General features: G+C 40.2%; 1 protein-coding gene across 6 annotated transcripts in view; it reads right to left on the reverse strand.

Moving 5' to 3' along the window:
• Positions 1 to 26,855, reverse strand: part of DCLK2 (doublecortin like kinase 2) — a 143,525-nt gene that overhangs the window by 42,151 nt on the left and 74,519 nt on the right. For 3 of the 6 annotated variants that reach the window (XR_006816906.1, XM_045996220.1, XM_045996232.1), the window contains exons 3-6: positions 15,167 to 15,269; positions 11,907 to 12,008; positions 10,978 to 11,028; positions 7,261 to 7,355 (exon numbers count right to left, since the gene is read on the reverse strand). Coding sequence is in view for 4 of the 6 variants with exons in the window: in XM_045996220.1 (XP_045852176.1) it covers positions 7,261 to 7,355; positions 10,978 to 11,028; positions 11,907 to 12,008; positions 15,167 to 15,269 (351 nt within the window). In the remaining 2 variants the exon portion in view is untranslated. The remainder of the gene's footprint in view (positions 1 to 7,260; positions 7,356 to 10,977; positions 11,029 to 11,906; positions 12,009 to 15,166; positions 15,270 to 26,855) is intronic. The other 3 variants (XR_006816908.1, XM_045996240.1, XM_045996249.1) reach the window with 1 other exon arrangement.

The following is a 26,855-nucleotide window of genomic DNA, read 5'->3' on the forward strand; positions in this document are numbered from 1 at the left end:
CTACAGCCTTGAAAGTCCTAAACTGGGACAGGGGTGATGAATTAAATCCCAGGGAAATGCTTTCTTCATCCATCTGGCAGCTGATGACACATTTAGTACTCTTTATTGCCTATCTGTCCCAAAGAAAAAGCTGTGATTTAAGCACAGAAAATATTCCCACAGGGAAAGTCATCAGCTAGATGGAAGGGACTCTGAGGGGCTCAGGCAGAGGAAACAGGAGATCATAGGCTGAGGTCAAGAGGAAGATGAGGATTAAGAAGAAAACATCACTGGTGGTGGGATTCTAGAATTTGAAGGGGAAAGAAAAGAATGGGCAGGGGGTAATTGGGCAAGGGGTGTCCGGTCAGGAGAACAAAAGGACTGGGAGGAGAACAAAGCAATAAAATTGATAGTGGGAGAGACTTTTGTGGCCCTCGAAAGGGAAAATGGACAGAAACGTACTGAGGGAATAGGGGTAGTCTCAGAAATAAATTTTGGGTGGCTGATAAAGAGATGAAAGCAGAGAGAAACAGTGTGGTAGCCTCCAAAATGGTTCCCCTGAACCTTACCTCCTGATTTTCGTGCCCTTATGCAGTCCCTTCTCATGTTGCATGGAGCTGACATGTGACTGCTAAACTATTATGGAAATGAGGGTGTCCAACCTCCAGGACTAGGTCTTAACAGGAGGGCTTCTGCATGTCACTCTTGCAGATCACTTCCTTTGGGGAAATCCAGCTGCCATGCTCTGAGGATACGCAAGCCAACTTATGGAGAGGATATGGCAAGGACCTTTGGTCTCCTGCTAACAGCCAGCACCAATCTGCCACTAAGAGAACGAGTCACCGCAGAAGGGGATCCCCCACTCTCAGCAGAGCCTTTAGGTGACTGAAGCCCTCCTTGGGGCATACCTCAACTACAACCCTGTTAATGATCTTAAAGCCAGGACCACATGGTAAAGTTGCTCCTGGATTCCTGACCCACAAGAACTGTGCAAGACAGTAACTTTTTACTGCTATTTTAAGCTGCTAAATTTCAAAATAACCTGCTACTAAGCTGCCTTACAGAGTACTAATGGAGCCGGATTATAGACAGAGGGCAGAAAACAGAGACGAAGCATAGTCGGGAAGGTAATTCATAATAGAGAGAAAGCAGAGGAGGTAACAGAATCTAAATCTGACTTCTCTCATTTTCTCCTTCCTTCTTATATACTGCTGCATGTTAATTTTTTTTCTTTGTGAGTAAAACTTACTTCATGGGAACACTGAACCTGGAAATCCCAAGACTTACAGTAAGAAAGAACAGCAAAGCTATTCTAAGTGCTTTCTCTATGGTTAATTAATCTCAATCCTGTGTGCTAGGTCCTATTAATCCTTTTTTTTTTTTTTTTTCCTTAACAGATAAGAGTGTTGTAACTTGCCTAAGATCATATAGCCTGTAAGGGGCCAAGCCAAGATCAAACCCAGAAATTCCAGTTTCAGAGCTCATGCTTTCAACCCTATACCATCTTATGTCCTTCTCCAAATGGGGGCGTCTGAGCACAAATGAGCTCTGGGCTTCATTTTTTGACACTCCCCTTCTGTGCAACTAAATACTATGAGACACCACTTCTGTCTTAACCCTCTGGCTTGAGTGGACCAAAGACTTGTCATGGTTCAGATCAGAGCACTCAAAGAAAATTTTAATTATTAAGGAGAACTAAAGAAGAACAAACAAGAAAGAGTCCAGAGATGCTACACACCCTCCTGACACAGGCCTAGTACACCCTGACATGAATTGGCCTCACTAAAAAGACCTCTGGGCTTCCCAAGGGTCTGACTGCAGGAGGCAGCTTGGGGTCAAGTAAAGCCTGGTGTGCTGTGAAGGTGGCTTGTTTCAGGCCTCCAGAACTGTCTCCTCCCCAGGTGACCATCACCACCCAGCGGTCTTGCCCTAGGAAGGCCAGATTCCCTAAATCCATACAAAAACAAAACTAAGTTCTACTACCAAGAGACTAGGTTTTGGGGAAATGGCCTAATGGCTACCTCCTCAGTAACCCTAGCAACTCATTTTATGAATTTTTGGTCTGACCATTTGTTTCCAATCATCTGTTTAACAGACTGGCCTTGCTTTCTCACTGTGTCCTTAGGGTTTAGTAATGGTGGTGATAAGTAAGCACGGGCTTTGTTTTCAAATCCCAGCTACGCAACTATGCTCACAATGGGGGTTCCATGCCAGGCCCACCACGTAACATCATCTCATATCCAGGTACCCATATGTTTGCTGGGCCTGGACAACACTACCTTGTTCCAACCTACATCAGTCTTAACAATACTCAGTTCCATTGTTGGCTTCCAAAGAAACCAATAACCCTAATCTCTTGTGAACTTTGTCATTTTTCTAAAGCCTTTGGCAGTCAGGTAGAAGTGCTGAGCACTTCTCTACCTTTCCACCTCCCTTCATCTAGCCTCTTCCCGACCCTAGGACTACCTCTACCTTTCCCAACACCACCTCCCATTATGGACTCAACTCATTTTTATTCAGAATATTTATGCATATCTAAACCCAGATACTCAGTATCTGGCAAGCCACCCTCAGCGTTCACCCTCCATAATAATTCCATAATAACCATACAAGCTTCCTCCTGAGAGGTCTATGCTGCAGTCACTGACACAGACTCCCCAGGGATGGGGGAAGAGTCAGAGGTTAGAGACAGAGACCCTGAAAGGGTCAGAGATCCCAAGCAGCCGCTGAGACCCTGAGTAAGTCACTTCACATCTCTGAATTTCAATCTCTTCATCTGCAAAATGAAGACTAATGGCACATCTGAGATGACTTTGTTTTCCTATTGTAGGTTTCACATAACTAGCAAAACCAAAAAACTATAATTGAGGTATAACTAACTTTCAGTTACCTAATGTCTATTAGTTTCAGGTTTAAAGAACCCTGACTGCTTGGTTGCCACCCTATTTCTTACATTCTCATCCTGCAAAAATTACTCACCATATGAGGAAAGCTTTCCTTCCTCTCCTGCCTTCAAAGAGCATGATCTTTTATAAATGCATATGAGTAGAGCAGAAGGGTCTTCCTCAAACAGTAGGATGGGGGGAAACTATGAGGGCTTTTTTTGTGGAGCGGTGCTTTTTCAACGAGCAAACAAACAAAAAACCATGGACACTCTGTGGTCAGAGATTAAACTTTCCAATATGACCCTGTTTTCCTTTTCAGTTCTTCCAACATCCCCACCAAAACACTAAACTGATTCCCAAAAACTGGCCCAGGAAAATTGTGATAGAATATCAAATTCCACTTCCCTCTGACTTCACTTTGCCTAATTCCCTACTAGGTAAAGCCCAGATACTTCAATAAACAAACAAACAAATCAATCATCTGGCAGAAGCTGTGTTCCGGCAGGTAGACAGACAGGAGTGTCGTCTCCTACACGGGCTGTCCTGGCGTGGTTTGCTTGCTTTTGTCAATTCTGATTCTCTGGAAAAAGATGATCTGCCCCCAAAGCCACTGAAGCATCTAACCCGGATAAACAGTTCCTGCGAAACCAGTCCTCCCGTGCTGGACACTGCCTCTGAGTTGATCTTAATACGCCACTTTAAATGAAGGGGAAGAAAAAAGCAGAGCACTAACCCATGGTAATTATCTGTAATTCTCCATTTGTAATGTCACTGAATTGAGAAAATAACACAAACGTGGACAGATGCTGACTAGAGCTAACGCTGACACCCAAATTAGGGTATTTTGTACAGTAAGTAACATGACTAAGCCGCAGTATTTCAAAGGCAGGTCTTCATCCCCACAACAATATCCAATACCACGGACTGCTGGGAACAGTCAGAAGATGCACTTTCCATAAAGCATGACCCAGAAGAATAGGCAGCACTTGGGCAGCGTGGCCTAGAAGTTGATGGGAATGGCAGGGACTCATTTAGCTGCTAATATTTAATATAAAATTGGGTAATTCTACATCAGCTTTAAAGTGAGGAGAGAAATAAACTCCCCTGCCTCCTAAGTAGGGCTTTTGTTCTGCTTTGTTTTGTTGCCAGTTTAAAGAACTATAATCCTAGCGCTTCAGAGGTCCCTTAAAAACAAATGTTCTTATTTAACAATGGTAGAAAACAAAGAGGAGGTCTCACAGCTGTGAGTAAAGCCCACAGGCCTCGAGTGGGGTGGAACACAAAGTGGGTTTGAGAGCGAAGGGAGCAGGGTCAGGAAAAGTTAGGCAGCAGCTAGACTGAGTGGCGGAAGGAATGCTGGGAAGCAGAGTCCCCAGTCCTTGAGGGGAGAATGAGGGGGACAGGAACTGGAGGCAGGACAGTGACAAATAGGAGACACATTAGAAGTCCGGGGGCTCAACACGCAGAGCTTGTGGCTTCTAAGACCTTGGGGCTGACATATCAAGAGCCGATGGTGCAGAACATAGTCCTTTCCTCTTCCCCACCTGCCCCAGGGTAACCCCCAGACTCTTTATAATGCATCTGAATTGCAGGTATAGCCCCGCCCAAAGGAGAAAAGCTACCAGGATGGTTCTGCTTCAAACGCTGTAGGGTCAAACACAATCTCTCCCATCCTGTGGAAGGAGTCTCCCAAAAGACTGGGAGCAGCTTCCACTGGAGACCACCCACCCCACTGCAGGTCCCATCCCCGAAAGACCCAAGAATATCCGATCCGAAACAACTTAGGAGGTTCTGCCTCCTGGAACCCATCTGCCCTCCCACCGTGAGAGTGTCCTTTCACCTTAATAAACAGCTCTGCACTTGCTACTTTCCTTCCAGCTGTCTTTATTCCGAGCACAGATCCCCACGTGTATCTTTTGGGGGGGTATCTAAGGACGGAGACCTCCCCATTCACACAGCACAGACTCTCCCACCAGTTTAACAGAAAGACCGCTACTTTTTATCTTACCAGGGATCTCCTCTTCTATCCTGACCTGTAACCAGCATCTCTCTTCTTCACCTCTTCAGGCCCTGACAAGTAATCCTGAGTGCTAATCATGTTCCAGAGAGCTGTGTGCTAGATGAGGGTTGCTATACAATTTCCAATACACTCAGCATATGGAGAACAGCTTTATCTGATGCCTCAGCAATAAGACAATTTACCATGTTTTGAAAACTCCATGCATCTCCACTCAGAAGTGTACGTGATTGAGTGCAAGTTTGTGAGCATGTGTGTAGGGTGGATGGTGCTTGAGCATCCTGCAGCACCTACCGACCTAAGCAGCAACAATTAAAAGGAACAATCTTGGGCTCACAGCTGCAGATGGGCTAGACAGAAAGATGGGAATGATAACAAAGAGGGAAGTGAATGAAACTCCAAGGAAACAAAAGATTCCTTACCCTGTCCCTGTCCAGAGCAACAGTCTGGGGGAGGACATGACTGTGGCTCACTGGAAAGTCTGAGTGGGATTTGCCCTGAGGTGAAAAGTTACCAGCACTAGGAGCCACTTGCTTTTAGTTTAACACGCAACTGAAATTAAAAAAGAAATGAATGAACTAGGGGCGCCTGGGTGGCTCAGTGGGTTAAAGCCTCTGCCTTCTGCTCAGGTCATGATCCCAGGGTCCTGGGATTGAGCCCCGTGTCGTGTCGGGCTCTCTGCTCTGCGGGGAGCCTGCTTCCTCCTCTCTCTCTGCCTGCCTCTCTGACTACTTGTGATCTCTGTCTGTCAAATAAATAAATAAAATCTTAAAAAAAAAAAAAAAAGAAATGAATGAACTTGAATTATTTTTCCTTTAGTTCTCTTGAAAGTTACTCAAAAACAGTGAACCTCCTATCTATTTGGAGTGCAATAAATTGGGGGAAAGCCGAAAATGGCTGGCTGATTAGTGATTTTTAACTTACGTAACTTTTTTTTGTGGTTGACAGTTTAGAATTCCATTACAATCATATTATAAATTGACCTAAGCCACTTTAGCACCTCGAAATGTCTGGTTCTTTTGATAAAGGAGCTTCTAGCACTTGGAGGTAGGTGAGAGCTTCATACCCGCTACTCTCAGTCCAATTTCTGCCAATGTACATAAGCAAGCAGGCACAAAAACAGGCAAGCCGTCCTCTTCCGGAAGGAATTTCTCTTTCTGATCTCTATCACTTACACGCAAATCATGCAGGTTCACTCTGAATGTTCACCCAACATTCTCAGGGTAGGACAGACAAACAGAATTAGGTGGAGAATGAACCCTTGGAGAAATGGCAGGCCCACAGTCCTCACTGCTCTGAAGGGGTCAGGATACTGGGCTCAGCAGGTTCTCATTCCTCACTCACCCAGGGGTGCTGGGGTTCTTACAATCCATTTTACTAATGAAAAAGATTTCTCAGCATCCTTAAAGAAAGCTGCTCAGACAATACCTGAAGTGTTTAGGCAACCAACTTTGGCGGAATGTATTCCTAATGAAGACATTTCCAATGTCACCAAAATACCAAGAAAATAAATAAATACCATACACAGCATTCTGTATATACTTCAGTATTCTTAGAGTACACAACCATGCAGATAATTTGATTGTTTTTACAAAAGGAAACTTTCCCAATTTTTAACCTCAGTTGTTTACTGCTATTTTACCAGGCAAATTTTCTCTTATAATTTTAAATTATTGAAGACTATTAAATGAAATCGATGTTGTTGAAATTTTGCAAATTTGCCTTTATTCATCATTTTTCTATTAGACAAAATGCCTATTAAACCAAAAAAAAAAAAACCCAAAAAACAAAAAACAAAACAAGTCTATTAAGCCAACTGCTGATCATGTTAAGCTACCATTTATATTTTTAGGCTATCGCAGTCAAAACCTAAGATTTATTTCTAACTTCTCACCAAAACGAACATTATCTTCTTGGGTTATTACAGATGTACATAAGTACCATACTAGTGCTTCATCCTATTTCAAGCTTTCGCAAAGCCAAATTAGGTTAACAATATTAAAATCGTGATTCAAAATGAGATTTGTAAAAGAATTACAGTGTTCTCCAAGGCTTTCCCATTGCAAATCATTTTGATAATAACAGGAAAACTACTACTTCTTTTACTTTACCCAATATGTTCAACCTTAACCACAACCTTCTATTCCCATTTGAGAGATGGGAACAGTTGGGGTCAGAAGAGTTAAGTGAGTTGACCCAAATTCCAAGATGAAAAAGGACGCAGGATTCAAAGGCAGGTGGTCCTTCTCGGCTCCAAATCCTGAACTCTTTCCTTTTTGAATTGTTATTACACCCAAGCCCCTGAACAAATTAAACTACCAAACTATGAAACTCAAAATAACAAAATCACACAAACATGCCATATATCCCATTTCATACCTTTAATCCTCTGAGACTTCCTGGGCTAGTTGGAGAAGAGCTAGAAGATTTCGTTGATTTAGGAGTAGACAGCTGGCTGCTGGGAGTTCCATTAACTGACCATGAGACAACAAAGGAGACAGAGGTCATTCAAACCCCAAATAACCAGACTGCGCAAAAACACTAAGCACATGCACAACATTGCTCCAATGAAGCTTCGATTCATTTAAAGCTCAAAGCAGATGGCAAATCAGTGAAAAGCAAAAATAATGTGTTTTATTGCATTACAAAGTATCAGACAAATAAGGAGTGAAACTAGAATTGTTTTCAGTAATAGCTTTCCAACAGTGACATAAACAAATATATAAAACATTATGGAATTAGAGATGTGAATGAGAACTTGTCCATAGATCCTGCCTGCCAGCAAGGGCAGAGAAATGAAATGGCTGGTATGTTTGTAATGCTTTACTAGGAAGGCTGTCCTGAAACTTCCAACATCCACTCTCTTGGTATATACCAACCTGAGGACCCAAGGAGTTCTACCGCTCTCCCAAATCAATTCCACATAAGCCAAACACATTTTCTAAGCATATTTTTTATGGAAAGGGAAAATTACTGGTCATTTTTCTTATAACACCTGTTTATTTCTTTGAAGGCCATAAAAGGCACTCTTCAACTTTCTTTTTATCTAAAGTAGTCATCCTTAATTCCTTCCATTTTCTTGTCCTCACTGTGTAATTTCTCCCCATGCTTACCAAATCTTGATCGTTTTTCAACAGTACCCCCTCCAAACTTCCACACACTTCCTAGGTTGAAGGCTCAACTTAGAGCACAGCTAGGAAAATTATGACCACTGCTGTTTAGAAGGGAGGGTAAATTTGCAGATTTTACACTAGAGAACCCTGGTCAAACACTTCAGCATGACTTATGCTTATTCCTAATTTTATCACCTGGATCCCTTTCTGCTGTCATTTCACAAAGTTGGTAGTTAACATTTAGGACTGGTATAATTATTTTCCTAAGACGTATCTGAAACCCCTTTTATCACGAATCTTCAATGCTTTGCCCAAAGATGAAAATTATCACTCATCTCTATGAAAAGCAAAGTCCATTTCTTTCTTTTGTTTTCAAATATGAGGAAGCAGAAAACGATTATTTTAAATGAAGCTAATAAATGTAAAAAAGCAATATGCAGAGGCAAAAGTCCTAACTAGGTGATTCAAAAAAGTGAGCACCAGTGGAGGCAAAAGTCCTGGGATCAACAAGTATTTGTGATTAGATGAATAACCAGGGTATCTGGGTTTGAAGTCATGCTTATTTATTGCATTGCTCATTTTAATTAGGAAAGGATGAAAAAATTTCCTTGTCACTTTTAACTTACCAAACTTTAATTTTTCTAATTTAAAACCACCCATGCATAAACAATGATTGTTATCTATAATTTCATAACAAATGTACGTGCATATTTAGAGTACAAGGACAACACAAGGAACTGTGCAGTTAGAACTTTCTGGGATATTCAACAGTCCTGATTATATCTCAATTAAGTTAAATTTCACTGTTGTTTTCTTTTAGAAATTCTCTTTAAAGAAAGGGAATTGGTGGCAGAAGTTCACATGAAATAGAGATTATTATGGGCAAAGAACTAGTCAACTTGCTGTGAGCTGAGACTGAATTTTACTCCTTTTTTTCCCTTCATTCCACACACCAATCTAGGCAGGTCACCAGCCTCCACTCTGTAAGTGCTATTAGCTTTCACAGATACTCGGAATCCACACTGACAGCAGAGGCTACTTTGGAACAGTGACAGAAAAGGGACAAAAGGATAAAAATCAATTCCTGCAAATGGTGATCCTGACAGGAGACAAAACTCCCTAAAAACATACCCACTGTGAAACAAAGTTTCTTGACAAAACTCACTGCCAGGGATTTTACTGGTGTCTGTAACTACTTGCCCATATTTCCCTCCAAATAATCTCATCCTAAAGAGACACCAAGTCATGTTTGGATCTCTAAGTTTCCCAGAGCATTTGGAAAATTCTAAAAAATGTTCCTTCATGAGTAATCCTTAATTTCACTTCTTTGCCCATTTCTTCCAACTCTTAGTCAGGAGGGTAAGTGGGACAGGGTCATGTTGGGCATGCTCCCCTCACACGGCTGCCACCAGCTGGTGGGTGCGCAACGACCAACCCACAGGCCCGTCATGTACCACTCCTTCACCAACCCCCGACTTTCTCTCCCAGAAGAAGGCTGTTATCCACGCCTCCCCTCAACTGTAAGAAAAGAAACAAACTTGGACTTTTTTGTTTGCTTGTTTGTTCAGAAGATCTTCTGTCTTGGTGGACTCTGAAAGATTCACAAGCTAGAAACCTCAAATGAGCATCTTTAGGACTCAAGTTATGGTAATATTTACCTACTTATGCTACCCAGATGAATTTCTACGTGTTTCTTACACAGTATTTGCCTGTTTTGCTAAGAGTTTTGTTGAGGAATTCAGTCAACCAGAAGACCGCACTTACAGAGCACTTCTGTCCCAAGACTGAAGAAGTGCAATGTTCTGTCTACAAAGCTAATACCTCTGTTTGAGATTCCAGTTTGTCCCACGGCATTTTCTAAATGTTCACAGGTATGCCACAGCTAGAGGTCTGTAAATGTGAGTTGTGCTTGTGGGTATGCGGCTTTCAATAATACAAATTGCCCCCTTGTCTGTAACTGCGGGATGTGGTGAACATACTTTGGGGTTTAATCTCTCATAAAGAAGCTGTTTGCACTCTGAAGTGTGATTTATACGTCTCCCAACTTTTACTTGCGAGTTTAAGGTACTCTACCCCAATGCAAATACAGACTTAGTTAAAAATTGGGGGTCCTCAAATGTTAAGATTTCTTGAATCAATTTCTAAGCATTCCAAATTCAATTTAAAAAGATTTGAATAAATCTTTACTTATACAAACATATTGGTCTGCAAGAAAAATTATGGCTATGATACATGCTTTTAGTTTAGTATGTATTGGATTCATTGTAATACCTGTTTTTTTAATCACTCTACTCACTTCTATTTATTTCACTGATACGATAAATATCTATAAAGCCTATGGCTAAATCAAAAGCAAAGAACCTGACAAAAATCTACATTTACCATATGGTAAGCTCAGGTAATTGTATTTATGCCAATTTCATTTTCATGTTGTATTAGCTTTCCTAGTGTTTGAGATACTTTACAGAAGCATAACATAATTTGAAATAAGCTTCACAGCAGAGAGATGCTTTCAGTTAAAAATATTCATATCATCAATATTTTTAGAAAATTAGTGTTGGGCCTCTTAGCTGTAGGGTGGGGTAAGGTAAGAACCGAAGGAGAAGAAGGCAAGAACAGAAAAGTTTAATTGCTTCTATGGCCATTTTCCTATAACCAACGAACTTTAGCTTTTTTCAGCAACAGAATATTTTCCAAAATTAACTAGAAGATAGACCCTTCGAGGTGGTACTCCTCTTCGATCCCTTGGTCCTGTAACTACACACAGAGAGAGGCACTTGGCCATCTTCGGACAATGACTGGTTCTCTAAAAAGAAGGGACATTGAGGCATTCTATGCACGGTGAAGCATTCCACAGCGCACAGATGTACACTGGTACAAGCCAGATACGTTCATGGAAATGGAGCAAAAGGAAACAGAAATGTGGCAAGAGACAGAAACAAAAACCCAGCAGAGCGACAAAGCCATTCTCCTCATGGCTCACCTGGGGATCTGGCTGCAGAGCAGGCACCGGAGTGGTGTCCACCCCTCTTTACTGTGCACATTCAGGGAGTACAAAAAGGAGGAGACAGTAAGGAGAGCAGTTATTCAGCAGGTCTGAATGTGGATACACAAAAAGGGTAAAACAACCTGACCGAAGGAAAGTGGGGTGGGTGCTGCAGGCGAAGCAGGGACAAGCAGAATGTCCAAAACACTCCATCTTTTAGAGGGTCTGATGCTTGACACAGTTTTATTGATCCTACTTTCACATGTTCTAGATCCCACCTGTGAAATCATGGTTTTTCACAATCCTCTCCTGAACAGGAAGGGATATCAGCAAAATTACTTAAAATTACTATATACAAACCTTGTAGAAGACATCAAGATATTTATAGATGTTTCTAGCTTTTAAAAAAGTGCCCCCAGTCAAAATTATCACAGATCTATAGTTTTAGAACCTGAAAGGAACTTAATTACAGGTAAATCTGACTCTTAAATAAGTACCAATTTCCAATAATAATCACTGCTACTATTAAATTGCTCGAAAAAGGAAAAGCCTATGAAACTTATCAGGGAAACGCATTCTGTGTCCGATGTATGTTTTAAACCAGTAAGAGAAGAAAAATATCCACAATCATACAGCACAAAGTTAAAAATACAGTACGCTATGGTCCAAATGTGAAACACTTTCACATAAATACCAGAAGGTTCTAGATATAGACTGTTCTTGAGAAAATGTGTGAGAATAAAACAAACAAGCGTCTTAGCAGATTTATGACAACTTTGAGCAACAGACTCAAATTTTTCGTTTTAAGAATCATGTCATCTATGTGTTGTTTTGGAACCTGGCTGCATGCAAACAGGGGAAAGACTGCTAATTCATAACAATTAAAGGAACAGAAGGAGAATGACTGAAGAATGAAGAATGAGTACCTGAAGCTGGCGATTTGCTGCGTCGGGAGGGCCCAGGGCTTTTAGATCCAGAATACTTAACAGCTGAGGAGCGAGAATAAGAGGACTTCAAGACGCGGCATTCTAGAAAGGAAAGAAAGTGCATTAACTAAATCTGGTTAAAATACCGATCACACGTGCATGCAGTTTACTGCCAGAGAGCGAATACCTGATCATTTCCCCATTATTGTTAAACAACCTTAATATACAAAGCAACTGTCCCAAAAGTACACCCGAGGTTATCTTTAGTTAGGCTAGGCATCTTGTAGACAACCTCACTGCTCCAGCGGAGTTCTTACTGAATACGGAAATCCCAATGCCCTAACTTGATCACACACGTAGAGCCCAATCTAAACATGCGCAGCTTTCTTTTTCGGTCAGTAGTATTGGTAGCAAAAGGCCACAATTTTATTCTGTCCAAACTCCCTGATAATCTTATTTTGAAGTAGGGTACTCCTTACCATCTTATTTTCCACCGTCCCTAAGTATAGAGGATCAAAAATGAGGAAACTAGCTTCCAACAATAACTTTGGTTTTTCCATAAATCATCAAATAAAACAGCATTTAGAGTACCAGAACTAATTACAGCTAAAATAATCAGTGCTAATTTGAATAATTAAGAACATGGGTTTGGGAGTCATGCAGATTTTGAACGAATCTTGAATCTGATTTTGCTAACTGGGCGAGCTTTGTCAGGGTCTAAGGCTCCGTTATTTCCCCTATGAAATTGGGATCAGAATAAATTCTGCATCTGCTTGGTAGGCTTGTTATAAGGATTAAATCAGATAACCTATTGTCTGTCATTTACGTTAAAATACTTCAATTTATGTGGTAAGATTACAACTTGGGTTGGTTTTAATATATACCTCCGGCAATAAATTAACATGTGAAGTCCACTAATCAGGAAAATACACACCAGGGGAGGCTAGTTAGCATTTGAAAGACCCTAATCAAAACCTCACTCAGAAGGGGCTGGAGCAACTTCAGTTTAGTTAATTAGCATTGTGGATGTTAAACAGTATTCTGTTGTTGAAAGGAGTGGTGTCTGTTAGTCAGAAACGTCTTAAAGGCACTGCCACTCTTTCATGAGCACAAGTGTAAATCCAGAAAACCAACAACTACAGCTTAGAACCACACTCTAGCTTTAGGACTCTCAGCCAGTCCTGAGGTCAGTTCTTGAAGCAGGATTCTGTTACTTGGCAAAGACTGTGTTTAGCATTTTAATGAATCTTTAATGCAAGATGTTGTCAGAATCCTAAAAGGATAGAAAGTTAGGACTTTATTAAGATTTAGCACAAGTTAAATAACTGGCTAAAAAAACATACACAGGGGCACCTGCATGGCTCAGTGGGTTAAGCCTCTGCCTTCTGCTCAGGTCCTGATCTCAGGGTCTTGGGATCAAGCCCTGCATCGGGCTCTCTGCTCAGGGGGAAGCCGGATTCCCCCTTCCCCCTCGGCCTGCCTCTGTGCTTACTTGTGATCTCTCTCGCTGTCAAATAAATAAATTTTTTTTTAAAAAATACACATCTTTTCCTCCAAATAAATTTAACAGTGGCCAAATCAGGTTTAAGTTCATGACCTGCTGGTGAAGGTATAATAATGACATTTATAATAACGAGAGTGAAGCACATACAACAGGGACCCTTCTAACTCCTTTATATATACTGTCTTACTTAATCCTCACAAAATCTTATGAAAAAGCCAATTATCCTCCGTTGGCAGAAGGCTGACTAATTGGCAACTGAGAGGGAAGAAATCAGTAACTTACACCCACCTTTCACTATTGGAGCCCACTGGTAGCTAACAACAAAAACCCTGAATAATAAAACTAGATTAGTAAGTTTACAACATGCACACAAAGCACGGAGTACAATGCCTGGGACATACATAGTAAGTGCTCAATAAATATTTTGTTGTGACCCAAATTAACTTCATAACATAGAAGATATCATTGTGTTTCAGTGTCTCTACTTTCAAATTTAATAATATTGGTTGGCATCAAAGAAATACTATGAAATGAGATTAAGCTACAATCAAGAAACATGTAAAATACAGATGATAATGCAAATGCACATTTCAGTCAGACTTAATCATCATGGGAACAGGGGAGAGCATTAGCACACATAATATAAAAGGACATTCTCTGTGATTCTTTCCAGTGGTATTACGAGTTAAAATCAGGGCCAGGCCAACAGAACACAAGACAGTACAGAAACCCTCAGTGAAACTTGGCAGCAGTGAAAAAATGAAACAAAACCAAAAACTATAGATAAATTAGCCCCAAGCACAAAGCAGATAAATTATCTCCAAGGTAACCGACATAGTTTAACAGGAAATACCCAAGGAAGTTTGGTACCACAAAATGTATCATCTTGAATTTTAAGAAGTTTATGGATCACAGTATTTATTTGGTGACATATTTCTCTAATTCTGGATGGTCAGAATCACTACAACTGGAAAGGGACTACCATCAGTCTAATTTTTGAGAGGCCAACTTTCCTCACTCATGAAATTAAAGAGTGAGACTTTATCTTTTACATCGATCTCCTATGTGAAATGTTATGTCTGTATGATTTTTACCTCCTTTTAAGAGGAAGTTGCCTTTACTATCAGCTAAAATAATCACTATTTCTATAATAGGTGTAAATTAATTCAAGGTGAAAAAGTAAAGCAATTTTCCCAGAATCAATAACACCTGAAATCACTAAGGTTATTGCTATAAAGCTGAAAATTCCATATATTGGAGAAAGGGGTTTTCTCATTCTATCAATGAAAATAGCTTTATTTTTTTCTGCATATACGAACAATGCATGTTTTTTTTTAAGTTGCAAAAAACGAGGTAAAAAGAAAGCCAAGACAACCATGATTAACAATTACCTTTTACATATCTCGTTATGAACACAGAAAATGGATAACTAACCATTTCAGATTCAATATAATCCATATCTTTAAGGTGGCACAGCCAGCCACTGTTCTGAAATAGGCAGGAAATCCATTTCAGAGGCAAAACAATGCAGTCAAGAGACAACTCATTTTAGTCTAAAAAAATTACAACTACTTGAATTAGATTTTTTGTTTTAACTAGGCTAATGTTTTCATTTTATTCTCTACTTTCATTAGTTCAAAAAGAATACCACCCATGTCCTCTTTCTTCAACATGCCAGACCACTTAGCAAGGGTCATCTGACTAAACCCCGAGCCTCTGTTTCAGGATTACTAGGACGGTCAAAGAATTGCCTCACCACTGTGATCCAGGACGAAGTCATCTTGGGCATAACGGAATTTTTCAGGCCCACAAGCAATAAAAACATCGTCATCACCAAAAAAGTCTTGCAGACAAGTAACCTAAAAAGAAAGGAAAAAAAAAATCATGTCTAAGAGATAAATTAGAAACATTAGAAGTGAAAGAAAAAGTCAGCAAAATTCATTGCATTTGCAAGCCTCACCCATAATATTGTATTGGAGTGAAAAGCAATTTAAAATCACACTACATTTCCAAGCACTCCACTCTTTATAGAGCACTTCCACACACTTTCCCTGACCTCAGCGCAACACAATGAGTTCATAGCTGGCATCAACATTTCCATTTCACAAGTGGAGTCCAGGACATACACACAAGGCAATGTGTTTTCTTCCGTGTTCCCCCTATTAATGGGTGACAGGGCTGAGGCTGATGGAGGTCTCTGTTCTCAGTCTAATTTCTTCATTTCTACCCTTCCTCAGTCTCCCCCTTCCCAGCTGTGTCACCCTGGGCATAACTTCTCTGTACCTTTGGTCCAGTGCACTGTAGGTTGTTTGGGGGAATAATGCATGAAACCTGCTTGGAACAGTGCTGGGCATCTCAAGGCTCAATGTGTTAATACTCAACTCCATCACCAACGTCATCATTAAGATCAGAGGAAGCCTCAGAGCCCTTCCAAAGTCCTGTACCTGAACGGATAGTTTTAATTTCATATTTTTTTCAACCCCTCCCCCCAGCCCCCAACACACACGCAGTATCAGTTTCAGATTCCACAGAAACCGGATTTACGGCGGTGAGCACACTTATCCATTCCTGCCAGGGATTATAAAAACTATCCTCCTGGACTTTGGACATAGGTAGATTCCACGTTTCCCTGTTTTTCAACTGGCTATGTGATTTTTTTAAAGTACTCTTTTCCTAATAATAATTATAAAGTTTTTTAAAAATCACTGTTCTAGTACCTAGGATCTGAGCGATTGATTTTATTACAAGGATATATTTCATCTGGTACTAAATTTGTTGGTATTTGACTAAATGCCAAAGTAAACAATTAAGTTGCTTATTATATAGAATGAAAGTACTTAACAAGTCTAGGGACTGTAATAAATCCAGGTGTTTTTGTTTTGTTTTTCTCTTCAGCAGTTCAATTTAGATCTACCTAGTCAATCTTTATAATGATTTCACCTGTCAGTATAAATTGGCTTTCCAAACACAGTTTCCATAAGATGTTTGCTTCCCTTCGACTCAGGTTCTAGCCATTGAATACATATTTGGTTAAATAGTTAACCAATTATATAACTATCAAATAGGTTCATATTTGCCTCAAATACTACTCAAGGAATGGTAGGTATAAAATAAATAAGTCACACAATGGATTTAAACAAACGTGTATTTTGACTCGGGATGCTGACATACCTCACATAATATTAAACAACTCTTTTCTCCTTTTGTTCAACAAATTTGTACTGAGCACTTATGATGTTCCAGGCACCGTTCTAGGTGCTACAGAAACATCAGTAAAGAAATAAAATGATCCTACTCTCATTAAGCAAGTGTAAAAAGCAGCACAATAAAATTTGTGAGTTAAATTAATGCAATATAAAAAGGTGGTAAGGGGTATGGAGAAAGATAAAGCAGAGACGGGAACTGTGAATGTGTAGGATGGGTGCTACAATACTAAACAGGGTGGTCAGGGAAGGCCTCACTCTGAGATGACATTTGGGCAAAATATTAAAAGAGACCAAGGAACAAGCTTTGGGCAATGTGTTCTAGGCAGAGAGCACAGAATATGGGAAAACTCTGTGAAGACATCAAGCTTAGCTCATTCACAAGAAACAGTCCTGGAATACAGCAAGAGGAGAAGAATGGATCTGAGAAGTAAGGGGAAGGAGAACAGATGACATAGGGCCCTGTCAGCCACTGGTATGGACTTTGGCTTTACTCTGAGATGGAAAACCATCAGAGGCTTCAGAGCAGAAGACCATCACAATGCGATGTCCCTTTTCATGGGATCACACTGTGCTCATAATAGACTGTAACAAAAGGGCAAGGGTAGGAAGCATTAAAGGCTCTTGCTACATCAGGCAAGAGATTAGAATGGCTTGTGCAAAGGTGTTGGAACCAAGATGCCCTTCAAAAACGAATGGATAAAGAAGATAGGGTCCATACATACAATGGAGTATTATGTCTCCATCAGAAAGGATGAATACCCAACTTTTGTATCAACATGGACGGGACTGGAGGAGATTATGCTGAGTGAAATAAGTCATGCAGGGAGAGTCAATTATCATACGGTTTCACTTATTTGTGGAGCATAAGTAATAACATGGAGGACATTAGGAGAAGGAAAGGAAAAATGAATTGGGGTAAATCGGAGGGGGAGACAAACCATGAGAAACTGTGGACTCTGAGAAACAAACTGAGGGTTTTGGAGGGGAGGTGGGTAAGAGGTTGGGTGAGCCTGATGGTGGGTATTATGGAGGGCACGTATTGCATGGAGCACTGGTTGTGGTGCATAAACAGTGAATTCTGGAACACTGAAAAGAAATTTTTTTTTTTTAAATGGCTTGTGCAAAGTGGCTGGGAGTGGAGGAAGCGAGGGGACTACACCACCCTTTGGATATGGGAATATGAGAGAAGAGAGAAGAATATGATGGCTCAGGGTGTCTGGTTTGAGCCACTAAAGATAGGGCTGTGATAAACTCTGACAGGGTAGAACACAAGATAATGGATAAGTTTAGTGTAGAAAGGGTGCTCATGAATTCAGATTTGGAACATTAACTGTGAATGCCTATCAAACATCCAAGCGGAGGTGTTGGTTAGAAAGTTGGACATACACAAATCCGAATGTCATGGGCGAAATCAGGGCTGGAGATATAAATTTGGGACTCACCAGCATATGGATGGTATTTAAAATCTTGAGATCAATTATGGCAATGCATGAATGTAAGGAAAAGATCTAAAGCCTGAATTCTGAAGCAAAGTAACATTACAAGGCCAAGCAGAAGAAGCAAATCTAGCAAAGAAGATTGAGAAGGAGCAACCAGTATGGGAGGAAGAAAAACAAGAGTTTGTAGCATGCTGGAAACCAAGTTAAGAAAGTGTTTCAAAGAGGAAGGAGCAGCATTCACTTGGGGTTAATGTTACCAACAGGCTAAGTAAGATGAAGATTGAGAAGTGACCACTGAATCAGCAACATAGAGATTTGTGGGATCTTAAAGATGAAAAATAGTTTTAGTGGAGTGGATGAAGAGAAAGTCCAATTGGAGAGTTTTACTACAGGAGAGCAGAAGAACTGGAGACATAGACAACTCTTTCAAGGAGCTCTGATGATAAAGTAGGTCATAGGAATGGGAAGATGGCAGAAAGAGGAGGAAGAGTTCATGTTTAGCAGAATTTGTTAAGATGAGAGAAAAAATACTCTACTATACTACTGAAATGACCTAGTAGGAAAAAAAATGGTGATGCGAGAAAGAAAGGGGAATCCTGCAGGAACTCTGTTCTTTTGTAAGAGACAGGAGATGGGAGCAGAGTGCAGATGGGACTGACCTCACATGAGACTATGATCAGTCTTCCCCAGTAAAGGAAGCCAGGTGGAAGCTGCTAGGTGAGGACACATGGTGGTGTGGTGGTTGGACTTTTCTGATTACTTCCTACTTCACTGAGAAAACTGAAACAAAGTCATCAGCCGAAACTGAGGTTGGGGGAGGAGGTACAGCAGGTTAGAGGAGGAAAAAAAGATATAAAATTTCAATATGGGATTGTGGGGAGTTATTTGTTATTAGTTTAATGAACACCTATGCCTCCACTCTGAAAGGAAAAGAACAGGTCTGACTTGACCACTGCTGTGTCCCCAGCAAAGGGTCCTATTTGTAGAAACTCTACAGTGTAGTATCTCTAACCAAGAGAGGAGCCCAAGCCCCCAGTCCGGGTTCTGGCCCTAAACCCTCTGCCTGCACCTCATCACACCCGAGTAATCTGGTACACTGTCCTGAGGGGGAAACAATGATGTCCCCACAAGCAGCACTAAGGGTTGACTCAGGATCCCACAGTCTACATGTGACAGAAATTCTTGGTTCTAAAATGAAAGAAGTTATCCAGTCCATATATTATTTTAGAAAAATCAAAACCTTTTAAGCTGGCATTGTTACTCTGTCATGCGGTTGCATCGGACTAGTCAAGAGAAGAAAATCGATATGAACACAGATGATACAGAAAACTAGAGTGTACTGATAATGAGTAAATAAGGAACAAATGGAAATATTTTCTCCCTCTACTGCTGCTGATTTAAAATACACATCTGTTCACATTTTTCACAATATAGACATGGACCTTTAGACTGTCCCTATTATGTTTCACTAAACTGTAAAGTTAAAATGCATCAGAAACGGAATACCAGCAGTGAAGCAAGTTAATGAATATGATTAAACATCAGCCCAGATACTATCTGGAGAAGAGGGATGAGCAGGTTTCAGTTCTGTGTTCACTTTCATTGCAGAGGAAACTCAGTTTATATGGTGTTATCTAAAATACAAGTGTCAGGGGTGCCTGGCTGGCTCACTTGGTAGAACATGAGGCTCTTGATCTCAGGGTTGGGAGTTCAAGCCCTGCACTGGGTGTACAGAGTAATTAAAAATAACAAATAGAAATAAAATACCGGTGTTAGCCCATGAAGCATCTGGGAAGCATAAGCTTTTGTCTGGAGCAGAGCACTGCACTGCTGAGCCTGTGTCCCTTCCTTTTTTTACATGTAGGAAGCTTGGGCAAGATACCAATTTTAGGGGCGCCTGGGTGGCTCAGTGGGTTAAGCCGCTGCCTTTGGCTCAGGTCATGATCCCAGGGTCGTGGGATCAAGCCTCACATGGGGCTCTCTGCTCAGCAGGGAGCCTGCTTCCCCTCACTCTCTGCCTGCTTCTCTGCCTATCTCTCTCTCTCTGTCAAATAAATAAATAAAATCTTAAAAAAAAAAAAAAAGGATACCAATCTATCTTTAAAGACTAAATGTGATCTCATGTGAAAGCGGCTGTTATTTCTTCATTTTCATTAATTTGTGGCCTCAAATACTTTTTTGATTTAAATTAATGGATAATCTTTCCTGTAAGTATAAACAAAATACCTACTTTCCTACAAGTTCAATAAATGAGCTATTTTCCCAGAAAATATCACTGACAACTTGGAAACATTCCTTTCATTGTCTTGACTTGTGGAAAATTATAGACAAAAAAATTAAGATTTTTTTAAAAAATTAAGCCGTATTAAGCTCCCAGAAATTATATACAGAAATGTGATTCATGCAATATACATATAAATACTCATGTATACATATACTTGTAAAATACATATAAATATATTTATATGCATATATTTAAAAATAGTTCCTACCAATAGCATCTAGGAATAATTATAACAGGGAAAAAAAAGAGATTTGATTTAAATGTAACATAGCAAAGCAAAGCCCCAGTCTACATATGTAAGCTAAATGTCAACATTTTTAGATAATGCAGATAACTAGAGAACCGTAAGCATACCATTCCAATTTTATGCTACAACTATATTTGTATAATATAGTGCAATATTGTGTAATATAGTGTAATATTGTATAATACTAGCGCTCCATACAATATAGTCATTATTTGCTCATGCTTACATTTTACGAGTGTATAGACTATATACTTAATTGTTCCTAGTAACATCCCAAATTCAGTCAATGTTTTTCAAAGTGAAGTATCTGATAAAACGCCAGGGTCTGATGTAAGCTACAATAACTATTTCTTATCAATGGGAGTCACATTAATTTATTACTATACATTCATTTAAACATTAAACAAGTGTTTACAATATGGCAGGCATAAACTAAAGCCACGAAGCACACAGTCTATTGGTTAAAATGGATAAGAAAAGTAATAGTTACAGTTCAAATGTTATAATAAAAGAACATTATGATAGAACACCCTAACAATTATAGGAATAAAGAAGCACAGAATAGGGGCACCTGGGTGGCACAGTGGGTTAAAGCCTCTGCCTTCAGCTCAGGTCATGATCTCAGGGTCCTGGGATCGAGGACCCAGGTGAGCACATCGGGCTCTCTGCTCAGCGGTCTGAGCAGAGAGGGGAGCCTGCTTCCCCCTCTCTCTCTGCCTGCCTCTCTGCCTACTTGTGATCTCTGTCTGCCAAATAAATAAAATCTTAAAAAAAGAAAAAAGCAGCACAGAAAAACATAAAATAAAATAACCAGTACCTTCAGAATATTTCATGTATTTGATTACTTACACAATTCTAACTTTTATGTTTTTAAATGTATTTCTTGTTCTTTAACTGTGGTGGTCTTGTTCCTTTTATCATATATTTTTAAAACTGGGATTTAACTTTGAATTGTGGGCCATGTCACTAGATCTGACTCAGAAAAGAACATATCAATACCATGAATAACATCTGAAAGTCCTTCTTACCAAGGGTGAGGAAAGTGTATCAGATTAAAAGACCTCTTACTGCTGCCTCTAAATTCTTCAAAGCAAGAAGCTCTTCAGAAATAATGGATATTATGTGGCTCCTGAAAGAAGCCACGTAAACAAGGGGAAGTAATATTTCTAAGGTACAAAATTGAAGCAATCATTGGGATCTAATGCGGAAACAACCAACTGAGAAGTAATGTATCAATGGGAGTATATCTGAGCTTTCCAAAGGAAGGTGAGCCATTTAGAAACAATAATTTTTCCTTCAGGAGACAGATTAATTAGGTTGGGGTGACTAGGTGGCAGCCATAATTTTAGTGCTAGTTCTTAACAGATTACACAGATTAATAGATTACCTAACAGCCATGACCATCCCCCTCCACCCCCCCATTAGTTCTCTGTTAACGGATATAGAAACAGATACAAAAGCTTCAGGTCTGACAAAGATATTATGCATGTATTAGGAGAGTAAAACTTTTCCTCGAAAGAAAAAAGGTAGAGGACACAGAGATATAATCTTCCCTGGATACTCACATTCTGAACCAGAGGAGGTCTCTAGTTCCTGACCCATTGGCACAATTGGGAAATCTTGCATTTCTTATCCTCTCCTGTTACAAAGAAGCTGGTCGTAAAACAGTTTGGGTTTTTCTAAGATCTCTTATTACTATAAAAATCCTAAAGTCTAAATATTTTAATTTCTAAGAAAAGCTTATTTGTATTTTTGGAGACTGTTTCTAATATTTTATTTATTTATTTGACAGAGAGAGATCACAAGTAGATAGAGAGGCAGGCAGAGAGAGAGAGAGAGGGAAGCAGGCTCCCTGCTGAGCAGAGAGCCCGATGCGGGGCTTGATCCCAGGACCCTGAGATCATGACCTGAGCCGAAGGCAGCGGCTTAACCCACTGAGCCACTCAGGCGCCCCTGGAGACTGTTTCTAAAAGTTAAGCATGTAAAAAAATAAGTGGGTAAACAGCAATGTCCACTGGGATTTCTGTTTCAGCCTCATGTGTCCTCAAAGAAATCTTCAATGAACTCTTGTTGCCCCTTCCAAATCCATGTGTTCCCTTAATACTCTGTAATTCCCCCAACATAGACATTATCATTGAGGTAACTGCTTGGTTTTGCGTCCGGACCTCTCACCAGACTATGAGCTCCATACATTTAGGGACGCTGTCCTGTTCATTACTATAACTCCAGCATAACACGTAACATCTAGCATAAAGGGTTTGTTCAATAAATTTCTGTTAAATTAATGAAATGCTTTAGGTCCCACTCCCTCCAAAGGGCCCTTCTCTTGAGGCTCCACTTCACACTTCCTCAGTGAATTCCTATCAACTCATTATTATGCAAGGTAGTCCTTGTTCCCAGATTTACAATAATGGTTTTCTATGCCAAGATAACCTATAAACTCTTTGATCACACTAGTAAAATCCAAAAATTCAGCTGTTGGTTCACAACCTTCTCAAGATCTTCTGAAATCTGAAACTGGCCCCTTACTTAGTGGGCAGGAAGAAACCACAGAGAGAGGTAGCTAACTCCAGGTTGGTAGGTAGCAGTTTTAACAAGCAAAAGTTCACGTAGAGGTTTTAACTAGGTTTAGTCACACATATCACGCAGATGTTCCCAACATATATCATTATCTCAAGACTATGTTTTCAGAGCAGCCTCTGGGAGTGGGGGAAGGCAAGCAGAACCCATATTCCATAGATGGTGCTATGGGTAAGGGAGTTTCTGACAACCCACATCTGCTCATGGGTCAACCAGCTATCACATCTTGATGACCTCCTCCAACATCAGCAAATATTTGATCACATTTTGGCTTTAGACACCTTAAAATGACTTCCTAAAAATTCATTTTAGATCATGAAAGCTCTTTCAGGAATTAAATGCCTTTCATCATTATTTCAGGGTTACCTTAGAAAAACTACTTATGAAATCTACAACTACAACCATCTGGTAGAGGACGTTTAAAGCAAAGCAATTTGCTATTAAAGCTCCCACTTGGTGCTAGCCAGACTTGAGGATGTCTTAAATAAGGGTCCCTTGAGACACTTTCCAAAACTATTTTGTTGAAAATTTCCAAGACCTAATAAAAATGCAAAAGAAACATCATTGGATCTCAGTAAAGTACTAGTTTAATCTGGCATTGACTTATTTAAATATAGTCAGGGTCAAAATCTTAGCTCCCTTGAAATGTCTAACGTGCAGAACAAGAACCACATTTTATAGAAGAAATGGGACTGAGATGGGGAAACTGAAGAACCCCATGAAAATCTGCTTTTTTGTTCCCTGTCTTGCTTCTCCTCTTGCTAGGACCTGCACTCCTGCCCTACATATGCCTTAATATACATCCTCCTTGTAAGGGACAAGGAGTTAATGATTTCTTTGGGAGCTTCCAGCATAATAAATAACATGTAAGGAATGACTAAAAAGTCATCAAGTGCATATTACAGACCACTGGAGCTTTCTTGACCCCAAAACTCCTTAGCTCCAAGGAATAAGACCTGGTCCTCATCTTTGTTCTGATGGGTACTTAGATGCCTCAGAGGACATGTATACCAGACCACAGTCCTCAATAAAAACCCCCAATACCTCAAGCAAAGACAAGAATCCCTCCTTCCTTTCTGAGTCTCCCAGGTGCTCTGTCTTTACTTGCACTCTCTCTACCTCTTCAATAAACTCTGCTTTCCCCTTTTGGGTTGTGTTTGATTTCCCCAGCATGCAGACGGGGAGGGACGCTCTTGTCTGGTCTTGTGCAGCCCCCCTCAGTCCTTGGACCTGGCCTGCCAGCATCAAGATGGTGGATATCAAGAGTATAAAACACACATTGGAATTTTGTATGGATTTTCTTTAATTTTAACTCTGTGCATGAAAGAAAGAGACAGAAAGGAACAAAAGTCCACATCTGTTGAAATTAAAGACTTTCATTATCAGAGTTCAGTTTTAAAAGGCTGTCTCGGGCGCCTGGGTGGCTCAGTGGGTTAAGCCGCTGCCTTCGGCTCAGGTCATGGTCTCGAGGTCCTGGGATCGAATCCCACATCGGGCTCTCTGCTCAGTGGAGAGCCTGCTTCCCTTCCTCTCTCTCTGCCTGCCTCTCTTGTGATTTCTCTGTCAAATAAATAAATAAAATCTTTAAAAAATAAAAGGCTGTCTCTACTGAAGAGTAAAAACAACAACAAAAAAATTTTCTAACTTACTTCTGAAGAAGGAGCTCAGAAAAAGTCCACTAATTAGCTTATATTTGAAACTAATGTCATTATATCAGCTTTTTTATTTTTATAATTTTTCAGTGTTCTAGAATTCATTGTTTATGCGTCACACCCAGTGCTCCATGCAATATGTGTCCTCCTTAATACCCACCACCAGGCTCACCCAACTCCCACCCCCACCCCTCCAAAACCCTCAGTTTGTTTCTCAGAGTTCACAGTCTCTGATTATATCAGCTTTCAATAGAGCTGCACTGATACCTTGATTTCTTTTCCTAAGAAATGGACACAAGGCATTAATTACCAAAAGGACTACGCTTAATTTTGAACATCAAAGACTATTCTACCATACATAATTTTTCTACCATATAAACAAATGGAAATACAAGTTTTTTAAGACATAAAGAAAATCCAAAAGACAACTTTAACATACAATAAAGGATAAGCCTAATAACTGCTGAGCCATTATCCGTTTCTATTGCTAGCATGGGGCTCTTTGTTGGTAAACACACTAACTCACAGATACTTGAAAGCTATAAATTCAGCAAGCTGACTTCACCATAACCAATATTATCCCAGACACATGCCACCGCCCTTCTTTTCTTTCTTTCTTTCTTTTTTTTTTAAACCAGTTCTACCCTTAGAATATAAATTCTGCCTAACACAAACAGGAAAACTCATATACAAAATGAAGAAAAGGTAAGTTATGTGGTTCTTCCAAAATGCTAGGAACAACAACCAGAAAAACAAATTCACAGGTCAGGAAGCAGGGGGTGGGGGTGTCCCCATTTCTTTACCCTCTACCCAGAATACAATTAGCATAAATAGCCTGCTTTGTTCCCAGTAAAGCCTGGCTGGCCTACAGTAAGGGAAGGATTCCTTTGTACAGTAAAAAGAAAGCTACTTAGAATAGCAGTGTTTTTCAGCTTCCTGTAAAACCATTCAGCTAGGCACAGGGACCCTGTGGTTGCCATGGAAACAGGTCTGAAGCTAAGAGACCACAGTACTTGACAGTAAAGGGCTTCTCAACTGCATCTACACACAACTCCTGACATTTAGTTTGTTTCCCATTAAAAAAAAAAAGACCAGGGGCACCTGGGTGGCTCAGTGCGTTAAGCCTCTGCCTTCTGCTCAGGTCATGATCTTAGGGTCCTAGGATCGAGCCCCACTTGGGCTCTCTGCTCAGTAGGGAGTCTGCTTCCCCCACCCCCCGCCTGCCTCTCTGCCTACTTGTGATCTCTCTCTGTCAAATAAATAAACAAAATCTTTAAAAAAAAAAAAAAAAAAAAAAAAAGACCAGACCTAACCTTCCCTCTCCCACTCTGGCGTCGTCATAATAATGGCTATTCACCAATCAAAACTCATCACAGAATCTTGAGACCAAAGATTTGGTTTCAGGAAATACCTCTATTAACAGGATGAAAATATCTTGTAAAAAAGAAATAGATATCTGGCTACTGAATGTATTCTGGAGGAGAGACAAAAATCACTCTTCCTAGAAATGAGGTCATTTTCAAGCTGACCCTCTGACTGCTCAGTGACCCCAGTATCAATGACTACAGGAAAAAAGTTTCAAATCTACTCTAGAGCTTTCTACCCATGGAAGGAGGTTGCAGCAAGAATTTAAAAGAAGTCACTGGGACACCTGATGGCTCAGTTGGTGAAGCATCTGACTCTTGATCTCAGTTCAGCTCTTGATCTCAGGGTCATGAGATCGAGCCCTGTGTCTCTGGGCGTGAAGCCTACGTAAAAACAAAACAAGAATTCAGGTAAGGAAGTCAGAAGAAATCTGTTAAACCAAACATCATGAGTTTTCCTCTAACTCTGGAGAAGCTGAAGCTGAACATTTGCAAGCAGATGTGACTAGAACTGGTGTCAGTGTTCTCCCAGACTCCGTCATCTTCAAAGAATAAACACAAAAAATCAAATCATGAGTGTTGCAGGAGGGGCAACTGAGAATGAAAATAAAATTTCTAATCCAAATTTTTCTGTTTCCAAGAGAAAGGGAAAAGGAACAAGCATAGAATACCT

The sequence above is a fragment of the Meles meles genome, chromosome 2 (assembly GCF_922984935.1).
Source record: "Meles meles chromosome 2, mMelMel3.1 paternal haplotype, whole genome shotgun sequence".
Lineage (NCBI taxonomy): Eukaryota > Metazoa > Chordata > Mammalia > Carnivora > Mustelidae > Meles > Meles meles.